We start from the raw sequence: 21,454 nt of genomic DNA, 5'->3' as shown, positions 1-21,454 counted from the left end.
TTCTGATATGTTTTGGATAAATCAGTCACTGCTGCACAGTCTTAGCGTACAATAATTTTAAATGCTGTTATTAACTTCAAAGCCAAGAGATTATGAATAGCACAGTACCGCTAAGTGGCATTGTAAAATGTTTTAAAAAGTATGGAAATGAACTGGACTACAAGATGTATTAAATAAAATACCAAGTAAAAATTAAGATAACGGTAAGAACATACTTTAATATGTAAAACAAATTCATACACAAAACAAAAAAAAATTAATTTTTCTTTTTTGCACTCAGCTTTGCTTTTATTTTATCTGCACCAATAAATAATGATTTAGCTGTAAAAAAAAAAACAAAAATCAAAATATATTCATTGCAGTACTGTTACTATTAACATTAAAAGATCTAAATTGTAATTTACTATTATCTCAAATATATTGTTATCGGTCACAACATTGATATTGTTGGACATTTTGTTACAGTAGATAGTAATAACAATTAGAAATTAATTACACAATGCTGTACTGTACATACTTTTATATTATATTGTTATTTTATTTTACTACTTTATAATATTATAAATTTTGTTTAGTTTAATTATTATTTGAAAAAAAAAGTTAAAATAAAAAAAAACATTCATTGATTACATAGATCATTTTAATCATCCCTTTTCTCGGGTTCGACCAGGCTTTTAATTTGTATCTAATTATTTGCTTTTAAGTATCTAATTACGAATTCTTATTTTTATAAAAATATAGACTTTTAAATTAGAATATAGGTAAATTTAGAATACAGAATTACATTTTCAAATTTTTAAAGAAAAGGGAATTATTTTACTAAAATTTGGATTTTATTTCTTTATTCTAACATCCAGACTGACCAAATTATTCAAGAATAAAGTAGTGCATTTGGTTCTTAATTTTAAACTTTTAGGAAAAACTCACTGCTTTTAATACAGAGTGTTCAAAACGTGACAGCCTTATGAGAAAGAGTTAAGTTACAATAGCTGTTGAAAGTGGCCTCCATTATGCAATTCACGTAAATCAATACGACACTTCATGCTCTTAAATACATATGATAACATTTTTTGAGGAACTGCAGCGACACATTGTTCATATTTGCTCTGCAATTTGGGAATTTTTTGAGCATGAGTTTTATAAGCAGCATCCTTAAGGTATTCTCACAAGAAAATCGGGAGGGGATAAATCAGGAGACTGAGGGAGCCACAACCCCTTTGAAATCACTTGTCCATGAAAACACTGATCCAAGAAAGCCATAGTGTTGTTGGCTGTATGATCTGCAGCATTGTTCTGCTGAAATCATATGTACTCTAGTCAGTCTGCAGGTACAGTGTTTACAAATTGTTGCACCATTGGTATGTAGCACTCACTGTGCACTGTGCCATGAAGATTCATCTATGTGATATTGCACACCAAAAGGTACCTTTTCTCTATGCAGAGGAGACTTGTGAAGCTGATGTCGATTTTCGGTACACCAAATGTGTGAATTCTGTGCATTCATGTATCCATCAAGGTGAAACCACACCATGTCAGACCACAACACTTATATAGAATTCCTCCCCATCTGGTGTTATGATGATATGAATCGCTAACAGAAAGTTGCACGTTTTCCATTGTCTGTAGGTAACAACATGAATTCTGTATGGCATCTATAAATGCTTGTGCAATGCCGTGTGGTCACTATCAATGGAGACCAGACGGGCTGAAAGGTGTTGTACAGACTTCTTGGGACTAACAGAATATGCAGCTTGCACGTTGACCAACTTTTCTAATGTTAGCACTTCCGGTTGAGCACTTCTGGATGCATCTGTTGCATTTTCTTTACTGTGCTTTTCTTGTATTCTTTCTACTTCATCTACTGTATTCTTCTTTGAAGGCATTCTAGGTCTGGGCATAACTCTCACATAAAATGTATTGGGGGGACAATGAATATTCTGTGCTGGATTGTATAATCCAATTTTTATACACTAAAATGCATGCACATATAAAAATGACCACACACTTTTTATCTACACTACAAATTCATTTTTTATACTTCAAAAAACAATATTGTAATTGACTAAATTACACAAGTAAATTACAATATAGTAAATAAATTAGCATAATTTTATCAGTTTTTTAATTTTACACTTTTATTAAAATTTTTAACATATTTATAAAAATTATTTATATAAAAATATTTTTATCTATTATGAAATGTAAAATTAAAAAGCAAATGCACTTTTATTCTTTACACAAAAACTAAAGCTTAGTTTTGTACAGAATTTTTTTTTAATTACTTACCATAACAGCCCATTCCTGAAAAATTAATTATATATATATTTATTTTGGTCAATTTTGAATTTAGGGTAAAGAAAGAAATCATGAATTATAAGAAAATAATTTCTCTAAGAGATTCCGGTTTCAAATTTGTTCCTTATACCTTTAGTTATAAAGTTAATTATGAATATTACCGTAGGAAAAAACTATAGGGAGAAGGCAGGAAAAAACTACAGAAACCTACTGAAATTGTCACAAATCTGATAATTTTTTATCATACAGAGTAAAACTAAGAACCATATAACAGGAAATTTTATGATATAAGTGGTTTTTGAGAGACTTTAATAAACCCATTTATCTATCTTCCCCATCCAAAAACTTCCATCCTCACCAATAGGAGTTTTAAAAACTTAATGAGAATATAAATTAGATATTATACACAAAAGTCTGTGGCTTCTGTAAATAATTTATTGAATATATTAAATTACCATGTAATTTTTCATCAAATTTTAATTAATTTTTTATTATCAATTTTGAAAACATATTTTTTGATTATTTTTGCAAACATGTTTTCATTTATTTATTCATAAGTGAATCATAAGTCACAAAAGTAATTTTTATTAATGTATATTTGTAAGGAATGTTCTTGAAAACATTTTTTTAAACTTCTGTTGTTCATTCATATATATCCTGATTTTGTTTCTAATACCACCGAGTTTGAATACAGTTTAGGTCTTTTAATTATCCTCCCATCATCCCTTCTGATGCCAGATGTATTCTCTACACATTTCATTAAAACAGATAACACATCTATAGTTGCTATTAGATTCAAAGTGACATTCATTGTGACTTTGGATTGGATCTGTGATCCAATAAAATTTTTGTTTATTTATTTTCCTTCTCCTAATGAGTAATTGCAATCTGTTTAACTAGTGAACAACAATAAGCAACCCCCCCCCCCCCCTATGGCCCAATGAGATGAGGATATGTGTGACATGTAAATGAGATGAAATCTTGTACAGACTCAGGCTGACCATTCCTACAAAGTAAACCGGTATCAACTATCTAGTATTCAAATATTAGTAAAAACAACTACTTTTACTAGGATTCAATGAAGTTTCATAATGATGAAATTAAGAAAAACAAACACTCATTGTTTAATCCATTCCAAAACAAAAAAATGAACTTCTAAAACATAGGCAAAGTTGTACTAATAACTAAAATTGTATGATTTTATTTTTATGTTATATAATTAAGATAAATAAAAATATATTAGTTAGATATTCTTTGGTTTAATTTTTCTCCTGCTGCATAGATTTTTAAATATGCAAACAAGAACATTAAATAAATACAAAAGGAATGAGAAAAAAAAGCAATCGTATGGTAACAATAGGTGCAAAATCAGTGGAAGACTTACTATTTGGGTGGCAATGAAAGAATGGTATAATATAATGTTTACATTGTATTACATCAGAGCTAATTTGTCCATACTTACTTTGGACTCTATTTATATGTTTCCCATAAAGTCTTCTATTATAAAAATCCACAGCAGTTTTGGTCATTGAATTACTAGGATCTTTATCAAGCCTAACTAATTTAAAATCTGTAGAACTAAGATTTGAATCCAACGGTATATAATCTGCATCATCAATTAATGCACCTGTAAAAACAAAAATCCTTAATGCAGGAAATTACAAAACAGTATAAAGTAGAAAATAATAAAATAATATGGAATTACATTTTAACATTAATAAATAATTTAATCTGACTGACTATACCAAAGTGAAGCATGAGAAATTAATTTTTAGTTCCTATTTAGAAAAACAGTTAAGAGAGAATTTTACTTATTTCAAAAATGGGCTTCTTGATTTTTACTAACATAGTTTTTTTTAACGGTCTAATAATAACTGAAGGGCTTCCTGCCAGGCTTTATTAGAAAAATTCTCCACTGCAGTGCACCTTGGAAAGGTGCTTTTTTTATTGGCAAATATGCAATATATCGCAGTTCGCATGGCAGAAATGTGTTATTTTAGGCAAAAGAAAATCCTTATTTCACAACAGAGTCAGAAAGAAATCCACTGCACATCATGATATGGGATAGGGTGACAGCTTGTAATATGTTTGGTCCTTATTTTTTTGACAGGCCAGTGAACAAACTTATTTAGAGATGTTGGAGGCATGTTAATACCACAGCTTCAAGAGAAGGATCTCATGGAATGAGTATGGTTGCAGCAGAATGGAGCACCTGCATATTTTGCTCTATCGGACCATGCGTTTCTGAATGAAAGAATTCCAGGATGTCAGATTAGCCATGGTACTCCAGCGCCACCACTTCATTACCATAGCCATCACCAGATAATTCGTAACGGGGAATTATCAAGGCACATATATCTGCACGTTGCTACACAACAAATGCAGAATTGCGTGATTGTGTGAGGGACACCTTCTGTAATGTAATACCAGAAATGGTCCAACACATGTCACAGAGGACGTGATAACATATAGAAGGCAAACACACAGACTCACTGGGCTATTAAAATTAATATGTATCAAGTAAAAATAAATAAAATAATTGATTATTATATCACAATTTTCATTTATGACTCATCACAAATTTTTAGTTCTAACTTAAGGGGGCAAGGTGACTTCTCAGCCACTCTGTATAAATACTTATATATGTAAATTATATTCATATATCAATACATAAGTCATGGATATACAATTAATACTGTTCACCCTATCCTTTTACTTTTGTCTTACAAGCTACACTATACTTACTAGTAATCTTTAATCTTCGTTTCCTTGTACTTCTATTTTTAACTGAAGTATTGGAATTTCTTACTTTCTTTGTATTAGATTCATTTGACGCTAATTTTTCCAGAAATTCCTCGGGTAATGCTTTAAGTTTAGACTGAAAAAAAATTAAAAATTATAAAATAAAAATAATATAATTACTATCTTCATACTTATTGTTAAGTTGTCAACTAAATAAAAATATATGCAAAATATAAAAAATGGAATAATTTAAACTACTAAAAGACTTTTTTTTTCTTTTCAATTGTAAATTAGACTTTATTTATACGGTAATAAAGCACATCATAGTTAAAGTGAAAAAAAATCTAGGTATAAGATTTTAAAATTATAATATTAGAGATAAATTATAAATTAGGTTTTAAATTGAACTTTGATATAAAATATTTCTCAATTTAACTCATATATATTTATCATTTTTTTATTTGTATACTACTTAACCATTATGTTTATCATATGACCCAACACTAACGATTTTTTTTTTTATTTTGTGAAGGAAATTCCTCGAATTGCCCCGATGTAAGATCTTTATTCTACATACCTAACATGTAAGATTCTTTCAACAAAAAGATTCACTGTTAATAAAATGGATCTTAAGGTATTTGATTTTGTTATGAAAGTTGCTTAACATTGGATTCTAAAACATAAGTACAGCAGCACTTTCATGTAAAACAACGAAACACAGCGTGAAACACAATGAAGCGCAGCATATAAAACAATACATATTCGCATATTCAAAGAGCTTTAGTTATGTTTAGTTAATTTATTTTCATAAAGCCAGGTTTCTCATCTTAGGAGTTCTTAAAAGCAATCTTTTCATATGAGTAGCATTTTTTTTTGGTTGGGCTTCTACTCAGAAGCCCAACCAAATTTTACATAAAATTAAAAAATAAAACTTACCGATTCCAAATATATTAATATAAATACACAGAACAATTTATATCTTCTTTATTTCCTACTTTCTTAACAGAATACCAAAACAACATGCAAATCTGTAGGTAGGCAAAGGAAATTCAATACAAAATAAAATTTGGTTACAACATTAAATAAGTTGAACTGTAAGATTTATGAACAAAATTAATTTTTAGGTCTCCTTTAAAAAAGATTAAACAAATGCAATCTTTATTATTATACCTCATTATTTTCATCGTTCACTTTTTTAGCCTTAACTACAGTTTTTCTTCTGTTCCTACGTCTCTTTGCAGTAACACCTAAAATAAAATAAAGATTTAACAGGATGTATTAAAATGTTGCAATATGCTGATACAAAAAAATAAATAATTTTAGAAACTCTAAACTATAATCGCTTCTACAAAGAATAACAAAATATGGTGAATGGAGTTACTAAGTTTACAGGTTAATAAATAAAAAAATTATTAAATAAACAAAAAATTTACTAACAAATTTTATGCTTTATACATTTCAATCAAAGAAGATAAGTAAACTTTACAGTAAAAGAATTGAGTTACAATCACTACCTCATGCCTACCAAAGAGAGTTTATTCCTAACATTTTAACTAGCAAGAGATGAGTTGAAATCTGTTACCATAACCAACTTCAATAACCTACGATCTAAATACGATATGAGATAAAAAAACAATAACACAGAAAAATAAATTCCATATGTGGAAGATATCATATTTTTCTTAAAATTGTCATAAGCAGTTGGATTTGTCGACATCTGAACCGAATAACAAGGACAACAAGAACAGAGTTTCAATACTATCACCTGAATTCATACGTCGAAAGATTCCACCTACCAAGAACACACAGAGGGTGAGGAATAACCAATATTGCAAATGTGCACTACATGCAAATCTAGACTCTGACAATATTTTCAATCAAAAAACAGAAATGAGAAATTTTCGAACTTTCTAAGTGTTGATAATAAGTATACAGCACTAAATCCTCAAGATAAGATATGAACGCTTAAAAAATGTAGTAGCAGACAGAGAAAAACTAAGAAAATGGGAAGGAAAAGATAGACGGATGGTATAAATATCAGCTGCTGCAATTGCATGTTGATGAGAAAGCATAGCACATGTGTCTGTGAAGAGGAAATATATATATGCAGAGACACAACATACTTCATGTTCAACATCCAAGATAATAAAACTAAAACTAGACATTATAAACCAGATATTACAGCTCTTCACTGTCCTGGCACACAAAATAGTGTTTACAGAGAGTAAGTAGGGCCTAAGTAGCATTCCTACAGTCTGGGTATTCTATTTTACCTCAACAAATGATCAGTGCATCACTATTTTTGATTTTGATGAAATTTGGTATACAACTATCCACCTTATAGTGGCCAAAAAACATTTTTTTATATTTAAAAAAAAAATTTTCTTGAGTAATAAACTATTTTCTAACTTGCTAACAGGTAAAAACAGCCATTTTCATCACGCTTCCCATGAGCGAAGCATTCTTATTTTATATCACACAGAGGGTCAAAAAGGGCTTTTTGTATCTTAAGTGTACTCAAAATTCATTTTGTTACATAACCAAATCTTGAAATGTTTACTGAAGTTATATTTACAAATTGTTGTTTTTTTTCAAATTTTGGATCCAAAATAAATAATGAAGGGCTTAGGGTAACAGGCCTGTTTTTTACCTTTTAACTCTTACGTACTAGTAGTAATTATAAAAAAATTGGACTGTTACCAAGTGTCCATCATTAAAAAAAAAAGTCGCCATATCATACGATTTCAAAAATGTCTCATTATTAGGGCCCAAAAACCACTTGTGGGACACCTGGCAAAAAATCGATATGTTTATAGCAGTAAGTATTTATGTACTTTAAAACCATATAAAATTTATTTTGTTACTCAAAGGCGTTGACGACTAATGAAACCATCAAAACTCCTAAAAACACTGTTTCTTTTAACTATAAACAACTTATCCAAAATACTGTTATGTATTTTTTCAGATTATAAAGATTACAACCAAACTCATTAGAATGAATAAATTGATAATTAATAAATAGTCAATTACAGAATGATAAACAATTCAAATACATGAACAATTTCAATCAACACTCAGTTCAATTCACTCTTACCTTATTTTACTAATGCTAATGGAAGTTACAAATAAATCTTGCACTTTTTGATAATAAACTTAACATAACTTAGTGCTCCTGTACATTTCAGAAGGTGTAACAATTTGATTGTTGACTGTCCTTTGAAGGCTTGCTTTGGTCACAGTCCTTTTTACAGTTCCACTAATACCATCACATGGTCCTTTTTCATGGTATCAGGCATCATTTGGATGTGCTAATCATTCTGGTAAAAATCTTGGACACATTTAATAACACCATCAGTCACGTAACTGGGTTTCTTTTTGCCGATTTATGACAAAATTCCACTTGCTTTAACTACTAATTATTTGGATTGACGAGCTAAATGCTGACTAACACTAAACTCATTTTGAATTTTTTGAATGCTCCAGCTGCTTAGTAATAAACTTAAAATATTAATTTTTTAACTGTTTTCATTTTATTCTTACTTTAATGATTAATTCTTCATATTCCCTACCTAAATCGGCATAATTTTGTGGTACTAATAAGGTTTCTTCTGTACAAATATTTAAATCAAAGGAATCGTTTAATTTACTGGTAACTGACTTGGCTATTTTTGTAACCTTATATTTTAAATTTGGTTCGTTTGTGCTGCTCAATAATTTTTGAACCTTAATGGGGGGAAATACAAAGTGCTGAACAAGCTTTATGCACTGACTCAACTATAACACATTGAGGCTTAAATAAATCTTGACATTCTGGTTTTCATTCTGTATCATCTTGTGGTTTTTGTATTTTGTTTAAGCATTTTATACATGGTGCTCTACCTTGAATTAATTTTAAATTTGATTTGCGTGATGAAAGTGTCAAAGATATTTCTCAAAGAGATTCATAACCGGTTTAGTATGACAGCTAAATGGGTCAGAGCAACCTCTCCCATTAATATGATAATATTTATTTAAATATTCTGTTTTATGAAAAGTACAGATAATTTTCGTTTCAGTACATCCACTTCTTAAAGATATCAATGTTATTTGCTGTTCAGTAAACTCTAAAATATCGTGCAATACTCAAGATCTATTCTAAGTCAATTTATGACATACTGTTTCAGTGTGAATGCCAATACACTCCATAATCCGTTTTTAAAAAATGCAAGGATTCTTACAATAACAATACAGTTTATAAATTATAAAACTACCAATTGCACCTCACTTTGTCGTATCCCAGTTTCTCTGCGGCTAAAATAAAAATTTCTCTAATTAATAAAATAAAAAATAAAAGGTATTGCATAAAATAGAAGTTTTCACTGCTAATAAAATTACTTTATAAACAAGTGTACATTACCTAACACCAGCAACAATACAACATATGACATTGAAATCAAAACAGTAACCGAGCCTTCTGCAATGTTTACATTAAGGATTACGCAAACATTCATGTCCATACATTTATTTATTTAAATTTATTTTAATTACAACTCTTAATATTCCTAGTTATGGATAAGTTAGCATAAACAAAAACAAAATATTGGTACAATTTACTTAATTAACCTAAAACACTAATACTAAAATACAAAGAAGAACAAGCAAAGTTGCAATGCCCACCAAGTAAAAACTTTTGTGTGGGCTATTTCCTGTATACAAATTTAAAAAAAAAAATTATTTTAATTAAAAATTTTAGAAAAAAGTAAAAGTGAATATAGTTAAATCATATGACAAACATACTAAAATTTATTATTTAAACATGAATCTAACTAATACAAACTATCATTATACGAGGGTTATTATTTTTTTTTCCGATCGGTCTCGAAATAAAAACCCGCGCAAAAATCAGATGAACCTTTGCGCATGTGTTGTGTAGCATCTCTAGTATGGTCTTCAATCACACCGCATCACTTTGTTTAGTTCTGAACACGCAACTAGCACGTAAACATGTCTACAACAATAGCATCTCCCGCAAAGTGTGAAGTGTGTGAGGTAATTCGATTTCTTCAGGCTGAGGGGTGTAATGCAGTGAAATTCATAGACGAATAAGTAATGTGTATGGTGAAACTTCAATGAGTGACAGCAAAGTGCGACAATGGTGCAGGAACTTTAAAGCAGGACGTGCAGATGTTCATGATGCAGGCGGTCAGGGAAGGAAGCGAGTGTCAACCGATGATCTCGTTGAGCGAGTGGATGAGGCAATTCAAGAAAATCATCGGCTCACAATTTCTGTACCGAGTGATTCGTTTCCTGAAATTTCAAGGTCAGCTCTCTACACCATTGTGAGTGAGAAACTTCAGTACCGCAAACTGTGTGCGAGATGGGTTCCCAAGATGCTGTCCGACCATCACAAAACAATGAGAATGGCTGCCTCTCTAACATTTCTCCAGCGCTACCATAATGAAGGAGAAGATTTTTTTTGAACAAAATTGTCAGATGGGACGACATATGGGTCCATTTCATAACTGAAGAAACAAAAAACAATCCAAACAGCGGATGCATTCTCATTCTACCAGTAAACCAAAGAAGTTCAAGCGAACCTTCTCCAACAGAAACTGTATGGCTACTGTGTTCTGGGACCGGAATGGGGTTCTCTTGGTGGAATTCATAGAACATGGCACGACCATCACTGTAGCCTCATACTGCGTGACTCTTCAACATCTACAAAGGGCGATTCAGAATAAGCGGAGAGGAATGTTGTCATCAGGCATTGTCTTTCTCCACAACAATGCTCGGCCACACACTGCAGCTGTAACAAAGAAGCTCCTGTAGCGTTTTTGTTGGGAAGTGTTTGATCACCCACCATACAGCCCGGACTTGGCTCCATCCGATTTTCACCTCTTTGCTCACATGAAACGCTGGCTAGGAGGACAACATTTTGGCACAGACATCGAGCTGCAGACCAGCGTAGAAACATGGCTGAAAACACAGGCGCCTCCATTTTATGACGAGGGTATTGGAATGTTGGTAGTACTACGCTACGACAAATGTCTAAATCAGAGTGGCGACTATGTAGACAAATAGCGTAACTATGTAAATACTTATTACAAATAAAATATTTTTTATTTTCACTGTGGTTTTAATTTCGTGACCGATTGGACCTTGAAAAAAATAACCCTCGTATAACTAAGGAATAATGAATAATCAAGATCAACATATATAAATCATATAATACATAAAGTATATAATCTGAAGTATAAGAGATGTGATGCATAAAGTATATAATATACTTAAGTAATAGAGTAATTTAAGACTGCAAATCATCAACTTAACTAAACTAATACATTTAAGACAATATTTAAGAAACCAAGCAAAAGAAACAGAGAAAAACATTAGGAAGTAATCAATCAAATTCCCAAAAATTTTTGTTAATGAGTTGGGAACAAAAATCTTTCATGTTCTCATATCCAAGCCACAATTTCAAAAGTTTCTTTAAAACATAATATTTAGAACAAGATTTTAGAAAGGCAGGAAGAACTTTGATGAATTTGCTAAAGATATAGTCAGCATGTCGCTGACCAATTCTCTTGTGCCTGAAAACTGATCTAGTACTATTTCTGAGATCATATGATTGGTTATTTACAAAATAAGCATGAAACTGAGGATTCTTCTTATAAAAGAAAGTTAAAATATAATAAATAATACAACTGTCTACAGTCCAAAACGTTTGAGTCCCTATATGTGAGATGTGTAGAATTTGTGAAGGGTTTCTTTAGAATAGCCTTTAGAGCATATTTTTGGGTTATTTGAATTTGACTACGGTGACTATCAAAACAATTCACCCCATCCCACAATACCATAACATATCAATGACTGAGTAAAACTGTCAAAATCGCTAAGTGCATCTTTTGTTGGTAAAACAATTCTTAACCTATGATATATGTAAAAGCATGTTCATAACTTGCCAGCGAGATTGCATGCATAGGGAGCCTAAGATAAGTTTTCATCAACAATAATGCCCAGATATTTATTACCGATAACTTTTTTATTTTTGCATTAGAACATGGAGTGTATTGAGATGGGTTTAATTGTTCATGTAGACAAAATGTAAAGATCAGGAGCAGGCTGAAAGCAGGGATCAGATGAAAAAGCTATGGTTATGTTTAAAGTTAGAACATCGTTATTATGCCACGAACAGACCTTTGCAAAACCTTTATTTGCAAGTTTGAAGGTTTCAATCCATGAGTTACCAGAGAAAACAAGCACAGTGTCATCAGCACATGAAATTAGACTCATGCTATCCATTTTGAGGTTACATACACCAATAATATGGATAAGGAATAGAATAGGCCCCAGAGCAGTTCCTTGTGGGACACCAATAAAGGCACTGGACAAGATACTTTTTTTATTTACTATTTTTATGCACTGTGTTCTCCCAGAAAAATAACGCTTAGAGTTTCAGCGCTCTACCACAAACCCCCGCACCATGCAATTTATCAAGCAAAATATCATGTTGAACCGTATCAAAAGCCTTCATCAAATCCAGGAAAACGGGTAAGGTTCTTTTAGATTTGGTAAGATTACCGTAGAAATGAAAGAAAGTACCCATATATGGCATCATCAGAGCCAAGTTTTTCTTGGAAGCCAAACAGATTTTTAGAAATGATCTCATGATTTGACAAAAATAACATAAGCCTGCTCTTAATACATTCTTCAAACAGTTTTGCAAATTGGGGTAGTAGAGATATTGGCCGAAAATTATTCACGTCAACAGTCACTCCCTTTATGAATAGTAATTACAACAGCCTCTTTTAGTGTATCAGGAAAAATGCTTATCTTCAACAAGAAGTTAAAAGTGTGAGCCCAAGGGAAGGAAATATGCTGTTTAATAGTCTTTAAAGTTCTAGCAGAGTTATTGTCATTTCCACACACAGTACTGGTCTTGAGACCACTGATAAAAGTCAAAACTTCCAACTCAGATAGTGGGTCAAGAAAAATAAAAAGTGGTACAAAATTATTAGCCGGTCTATTTACTGGAATAGTGGTATCAACCATAATTTTACGAGCTACCTTTGTTCCAACTGAACAAAAGTGTTGGTTAAAGGTATCTGCTATGCCTTGATGATCTGTAATTACAGCATTGTCGTATTTGATTTTGGTAATGGAAGACAAAAGCTTTGTTTCTATAACAGATATTAATTATGACATTCCAACGGTTTTTTGTGTTATTACCAGCTTCTAGATACTGCATTTTAAAGTAATTCTGGTTAGCCTGTTTTATAATTATGTTTAACAAATTATGATAATGCTTGTAAAAATTAACTTGATCCACAGAAGGAGGAAGATTATTTAGGCTATGTTTTTTTGTTACAATCTTTGTGTAAAAACTTTTTTTTTTTATTTAAGGCAACATGTAGTTATTTATCTCTTATCCTAATTGATTTTACAGCTGTTATCCATGGAACTATTTTAGGCTGAACTTTGTAGCATTTTACTAAAGAGTTGTTATGTATGTGTTTATATAATGTATTCATAAAACAATTTAAAGAAAGATTAGGATTATTGTATTCTAGAACTGAATTCCAGTTCTCAGAAGCTAAATCTAGATTTAAGTTTTCATAGATAATTATTTTTATAAACTTGTACTTAGACCTATTAGTACAGGTCATAACAGTACAATTTTCTATACTAAGTATTACAGGATAATGATCAGTAATTTTTATACAGATTGGTTGCTGATGAAATAGAGTCAAGTGATTTAGTTGTTTTTATAAAAATGTAATCCAGACATGACTCAGTAGAACCTTCAATTCTAGTTATATCATTAATTAAACTTAAATAATTTAAGGAATTCAATGCAGATATTTAACTTTGGAGATAGACTGATTAATCTCAAGAATAATCGAGATTGTGTCTCCAACAAAGACAGAATAAGTAAAGTAATTTTGACAACTTAATATAGTACATAATTCCTCACTGAATGTAATTTTATTGGAAGACCTGTAAGAAGTAAAAGTATTCTAAGATATTTTATGCAAATTGAACTGAGCTGAAGCAATATTGGAAGTTTTAAGTTTACAGCAAGTTTAACATTTTGAATAGACTAATTATTTGTAAAAATGAATTTGTGTTCTTTTTATTATATAGACAAATATCAAAGCGGTAATTAACAAGAGAAGACTGCCAAGGATGGTAATAACATGGAGCAACAGTGAGGACTGGAGGTAATTGCATATTTAGAGCTGAGAACGGGTGCTGAGCTCTGATGCCTACCAGAGCAGTAGATCTCGGCTGTTCCTGGTATTGATTAACATGTTGGTTGGAGAATACCACATCAAAGGTTGGATGAGTTGGTTGCGCTTTAATCTGAACCACATAGGAGCATATAATCTGCTTCCACCTATTTCAAACAGGTGGCTCACCACTGTCTACCAGTACACTTATCACGGGTCTTGAGCGAAACGCACCAGTGGCAAGATGGATTTAACTACATAATTAAGGATACTTTTGGACTTAATTTTACAAATTATTTTTAGTAATTAAATAATGTATGTATGTATGTATGTATTCTGAGTGCCATAATCATAATGAGTGTAGGTGACTTGACATAAGACAAAACGGATCCTCAAAATGGCTTAGTCATTCCCAAGAATAAGAAGCAATCCATGTCATGCTTACCAAAAGAAGGAAAACATACTTTTCTCGTCTTTTTTATTGAGAGCAGAATATGATCGATATCAGTATGCCAAGTCTACTGAAATGCAGGTAATGTATTGTGTTCTACACATGATATCTTTATTCACTTTAACAAAAGAACTGGTTTACAATGAACATTGTTACTCACAGAAAAAGAAAACTGACTACTGCTATTAGAGATACTTCAATAATTGCAGTTATATGAAAGTTTGAGACAGACACTGTAAATCTGCAAATTAATAACAATAATAATGATAATAATAAAATTATTAAATTAATGCTTGGTTCACTTTCTACGGGAAACAATGAATTGTATACATTGCATCTCCTTATTAAAAGAAAATTTAATAAAATAATCATATTGAATTATAATATTTAGCATTTGTTACTATTAATTAAGGTTATGTTTTAATATTTTTAGATAAATAAGATGCACATGTTATAAACACAACCATAAGAAAGCATAGGGTAGGCCATATAAAATAATAAAAAAATCCTCTCTTTTGTGGATAAATAATGTACTATTAAATTATGTTCACTTAGGAGAAAAAATAAATATATTTATATAACAAATCATCAATTCATAGCTATGTAACACACTTTCAAAGGTAATGAAATATATTAAAGAACCAACAAAGTGTGTAATTTTAATGAAAATGAATAACATGTAATAAGTCGCTTACTTCATAGTAATCAGGCTAAAATTTGCAAAAGTTGAAATCATCATTATTATATAATGACTACATGAAGCAATTTATATTTTTGTTTGACTGAACGATTTCATGTTTCAACTTAACTCATCTAGGGAATAGTTTTTTGGTACTTATGTATTAACGCCACTGCAGCTACAGCTTTATTTAAAAATGAAGTAGTCAATCGGATTTCGGTAGAAAATGAACAGTCTCTTTATTAATTTTAATAAATGGTTATTTATTTATTTTATAAATATAATTTAACCAAACTTAACCTATGCTCGCTAACCTTGACTAATTAACATCATAATTTTTTGAGTATTTATTTAATAAATTCAGTAATTATTTATTATTTAAATAATCAAAACACTCCTGTTAATTAGTCAAGGTTAGTGAGCGAAGCGAGCGTAGGTTAAGTTTGGTTAAATTATATTTATAAAATAAATAAATATAAACAACCATTTATTAAAATTAATAAAGAGACTGTTCATTTTCCACCGAAATCTGATTGAATACTTTGTTTTTAAATAAAGCTGTAGCTGCGGTGGCGTTAATGCGTAATTACTGGTATTTTTTTTAGCAAACAGAAGTTTCTTTTACTCAACTAACAAAAGCATTAAAAAACCAAAAATAAAATCTTACTTTCTACTGCTATCACCTTCTGTTCACTTTTCCATAATTTATATGATTCCAAAAGATCCTAATAACAAAAAAAAAAAAATCAAAATCATGATATATATAAAAAAGGAGATATAATTTGATGAATTATTTAGAAATTTAAGCTAAACAGTACAATTATTCATTTTATCACTAATTAACTACAAACAAGCTGAAAATAACTTGTAATGTGTGTTCACTTTTTTTTTTATAAATAAATCAGATAATAATGATAATAAAAAAATTTGCATATGATTCATTACGCACCAGTCTATTCAAACGATTATAATCAGCTAGTTGGGAATAAGTACAGCCATTACTTATTTAAAACTCATAATGGATCCGACTAATCTCCAACACAGGATATACATTTTATAAACCTTTCAAGCATTTCCTGTTTGTTAATTCAGTTGTGGTTTGATTATTAATTCAAAAGTCTATACCTCATTTTCAATTTAGTTTCACATTTATTTATACTTTTGTACAATAAAGTGGTAAATTCATAAAAAAAAATATTTCTTATATTTCAAGAGAAAATCTAAAAAAACGAAATGAATAGTAAAGTTATCTGGTATCAAACAGCTGCAAAATATCATTACTGAAATTCAATTAGCCATTGGAAGAAAATTAAAAAAAACTTCTAACAATAACCACTTAACAGTATTCCCTGAGCAAAAAAGGACTAGTTTTCTGAACATAAAGAAAAATTGGTAACAATTTAATTTTGTTGATGAAAATTTGTTTACAACAACCATAGAAATGTACAGAAAAAAGGTTAAGAAATACAAGACATAACTAACGTAGAAACCTTTCCAGAAAATCAAATTTGGCTGCTTTATTCTGATGCATCAATTTTATTACCAGAAGAATTACATTAGTGTAAAAGTTTTCTGAAGTAAATAATGTTTAATCATTACATTAAAATAATGTTTACATAACATTTAAATAATGTTTGAAATTAAGATTACATCATTAAGAAATGAAAAACAGAGAGATACGAATTTCTATAATAGCTAGTGCTGATCACCTTTTTGCCAACTGTGGTAATGACAGTGGTTATGTTATACTAATAATTTTATTAGCATTCTTAATTATTTATAACAATATATCATGTATAAGATTATCTATTACAACTCAACTAGTTTGTTATCACTTTGTTCTATTGTCCATTTCTGTGTGATTTATATAGTAGTTATCTTAAAGAAAACTACAATAACAATCCATCTACTGCTGTATTCATATCTTTATTATTATTCATTCATTAAGATACCGATTGGAGTTCAAAAGCTAAGATAAAATATTTTCATTCAAAATTTTTAATTGATAATAACTTTTTATTAGAAATATTACGTATTAACACCACCGCAGCTACAGCTTTATTTAAAAACAAAGTCAATCGGATTTCGGTGGAAAATGAACAGTCTCTTTATTAATTTTAATAAATGGTTATTTATTTTATAAATATATTTTAACCAAACTTAACCTACGCTCGCTAACCTTAACTAATTAACAGGAGTGTTTTGAGTATTTATTTAATAAATTCAGTAATTATTGCAATTATTTATTATTTAAATAATCAAAACACTCCTGTTAAATTAGTCAAGGTTAGCGAAGCGAGCGTAGGTTAAGTTTGGTTACATTATATTTATAAAATAAATATAAATAACCATGTATTAAAATTAATAAAGAGACTGTTTTGAATCTATGTTAAACTCTATATCGGCCCATTTTCCACCGAAATCCGATTGACTACTTTGTTTTTAAATAAAGCTGTAGCTGCGGTGGCATTAATATGTAAGTACCGAAATAAATAATGTTGTTTGTTATGATAAAGTTAAAACATGAAGAAATATCGTTGTTTGCAAAGATTTATGTAAAAAATCATTCATGAATCATGTACTGATTCTAAATTTAACAGGTCTGTTTCTGAAAAAATAAAATTTGGTATGCAAAACTTGTTTAGGTAGTAAGTAGTAAAGATGATATTGAAGCTTCTGAAGGTTTACCTACTTCTCAACCTATCGACAGATTATTATAATCTTAACAATTTGAAGTCCTTCATAAATGAAAAATTAATAATAATCTGATGAGAAGTACAGAAAATCTGACTAGATAAATTCTTTAGTGATATATTTTATGAGATAAGTTAAATAGACCGGATAATGTAAATAAAGTTCATATGTTCCAGTTGACAAGCAGGATGCTAAAACTGAAATATTAGAGGATAAATATGATAAAAATGAACATTTAATTAATAAACATTTTTAACAAATATCTGGAGAATTCAACATAAAAATCTCAAATGTTCCTACTGGTCTAAGAGAAAGAGTTCTTGAAATATTGGTTTTAAATAAAAACAAAACAAAAAATATTGGTTTTCCAATAAAAAAAGAGTCAGATATTGTATGCACACAATGGATTCCTACTTTTAATATAATGGCTATTCAACCTATCATATTATTGGAGTTTGAATACTAAAAAATGTCTAATCATATCATTTAAAATGCTAAAGATAGTTTCCACCATCCAAATTTGTACATGTTTTGCTGGTTACAAAATAAAATATGTCAGTGAGCATCTTTGCCATTATATTAAGAAACTGTTAATGGACATAAAAAAACATTAATCATATTTTATTTGGTTTATAAAAAAATAATGTCAAGAAAAAACTCTGAAAAAGAATGAATATAACTGGCCCACCTTTAAAATTAAAATTTTTCTTTACTTTGAGATTTTTAACCTATTGACTTAAAATAGTTTTTTACTATTTTTATTGAAATGGCCTTACAAGGTTCAAACAATTTTCAACCTTGAAGAGAGGATTTTTTTTTTTAGTTATGTGCATGGACCTAATAATTTTGCCCTTGTGTCTAGCTAAAATGTATGCATTGCTTGTAAGTCCTTATTTGTGAGTTTAATTGTGCTGTGCTACAGAACAGCTTTAATTAAAAGAATCATTTCTTTAGATTTTTATTTACTTACTGTTCATATAATAGCAACAACAGACTAATGTCCAATAGTAGTCATGATGGTTACATGAATTTTGAAGCATGTGAAAACTGCTATGCCTGCCTAAAACTTACATCCATAACCTCCTGATGAAAGGCAAAACACTAACTCTGCCACACACGTAGGCAAAATAGTGACAGTTTTTATTTTGTGTTACTTGTTCTTCTTTTAATAGGGCATTTTGTTTAAAGTATGCTTTTAGTTCAATATACTGTTTTTATTTATTTATTGTAGATATGATGCGATTTGATTTTAAAATGTTTTGTTAGTTTTTATTTCATTAAAATTTGTTGTTTTCTTTTTTTAATTTATGAGATTTTCTGTGTAGTAAGACTACAATATAAAAATTTATTTTTATTTTATTTTCCTAATATAGGGCAGTTAATGTGTAGTTGATTTTATGATTCAATATATTAGTTGTTTTTTTATTCTTTATGGCTGGATAGTGAAATCTGAACAAATATGACCAAACCTACAATGAAATGGGTTCCTATTCATTTGAAGATGGCAGTTTTGAAAAGAATTTGGATTGTCACTCAAAACACCAAAAAAAAATCTCTTTAAATATTTAATATACATCAAGAAAAACAAATAACCACAGATTACATTAACTTGTAAGAAACATAATTATTCTATTGGGTATCATCAATTAAAAAACGCAGTAGGCTAATTCTTTTTTTTTCATACAGTTCAAAGCAGTAAATTTGGCTATAGCATTTACTTCAAAAATAAATAGTACGAAATACATTTTATCAACAAAACTAGCACAATCTTACCTCCTTTTGAAGAGACAAAACATTTTCCATATTGTGCAATTAATTTAACCAAAATAACAATGACGTAAACTGCAGTTTACCGGTTTCTTTTAGTAATGTTTACAATTAAAAATATAAACAAAATAATCACCTAAAATGAACAACATAACCTTATCAATTAATGCTTCCAGAAATTAAACCAAGCATAAAACGCACAGCGAGTCTTTCTTCTGGTCATAAATAAACTTAATGGACGCTAAGTAAGAGTTAAAATTTGGTAGTATATGTTAAATAAACTGGTTAAACACTAACATTATATATATATATATATATATATATATATATAACTTTTCATAACAATCTTATTTTAATGTTTAGTGTCAAAGTTTTACTTATATATAAACATAGTGTATAAAAAGTATATATATATAGTGTATTATTTTATACATGATTATATTTTTTGTGTGCAAAACTATTTTTTTGAAAACATTGCAAAAAGTTATTTTTGAACTTTAATATAACTTACGAAATGGAACCGTCGTCAATGAATCTGACAGGGTCGGTCTAGTGGTGAACTCATCATCCCAACTCAGCTGTTTCGAAGTCGAAGATTCAAATCATAATAAAGGTACTTATATACTAGATCGTGTTTACCGGTGTTCTTTGATGGTCGAGTTTAATTAACCGCACATCTCATGAATGGTCGACATGAGAGTGTCAAGACTACACTTCATTTACATCATCCTCTTCACTAATACCTTACGGTGGTTCCGAAGGTTAAATCAGAAGAAACGGGGAGAGGATGATTTTAGCTTGATCATGATAGCGACTCTGAACAAAAACCATTATTACATAGGTAAAAACGGTACTACAAAATGGCGAAGAGAAAGATTTTTGAAAAAAAAAACGGGGTAAAAAATATTACCTGGCCCTAAAACTATTATGAAGAATGATTTACAAAAATTTCTTCCTTCCTTTGGTAACAATGATAGACAAAAAAACCTTTTCACTATTTATTTAAGTGCTATACAAATTATGCTTAAAAAAAATTAAGGGAAAATATAGTTAAAATCTGTAATTTTGTATGGCCTATCTGTGTTAGAATGATTTAGCTGATGCTTTTCTTTTATAAACAACCTCAGGCACATCCTGAATTAATGTCCTACAATAACTGACTAGCATGTTAGTATTTAATTTCCTTTTACAGTGGCTTTCCATCACCCAATTGTCTTGGTGGAAACGTTTACTGTATTCGTCACTTACATTACAGAAGTTGTCTGGGGAAAAATCCAGATGCGAGTGAAGGAAATTTATTTTCAAAGACATATTACATACCATAGCTCTGTATGAAGTTGATTAATAATATCGTGGTAATTGTTGGATTTTTGTTTGAGAAAATTTCAGCAAAGTCTTTAAATGAAGCCCAAGCTGCACTTTCTACATTATTTAACATTTAGTTAAATACATCTTTGACCAATTCTCATATTTGAGTACCAACAAATATTCCTTCTTTAATTTTTCCTTCACTTATATTTGGAAATTTCTGCCTGATGTACAAAAATTCAGGACTATCATTCTTAATTACTGTTACAAAATTTTTCATTAGTCCTAGCTTTATATGGAAAGGGGGTA

At 29.7% G+C, this 21,454-nt stretch overlaps 1 protein-coding gene across 1 annotated transcript; it reads right to left on the bottom strand.

Moving 5' to 3' along the window:
- Window positions 1-192: 192 nt before the first annotated feature.
- On the bottom strand, window positions 193-20,083 carry LOC142324635 (uncharacterized). The gene is made up of 6 exons (XM_075365488.1): window positions 19,844-20,083; window positions 16,044-16,101; window positions 6,208-6,284; window positions 5,041-5,173; window positions 3,758-3,922; window positions 193-321 (listed from the first exon to the last, which is right to left on the bottom strand). The coding sequence occupies exons 1-6, from the start codon at window positions 19,871-19,873 to the stop codon at window positions 257-259; spliced, it is 528 nt and encodes a 175-aa protein (XP_075221603.1). The 5' UTR covers window positions 19,874-20,083; the 3' UTR covers window positions 193-256.
- Window positions 20,084-21,454: the final 1,371 nt, after the last annotated feature.

Source organism: Lycorma delicatula, chromosome 5, assembly GCF_047948215.1.
Source record: "Lycorma delicatula isolate Av1 chromosome 5, ASM4794821v1, whole genome shotgun sequence".
NCBI classification, from domain to species: Eukaryota; Metazoa; Arthropoda; class Insecta; order Hemiptera; family Fulgoridae; genus Lycorma; species Lycorma delicatula.
Note: the sequence above shows the minus strand (reverse complement) of the source record. Positions and strands in the feature narration are given on the sequence as shown.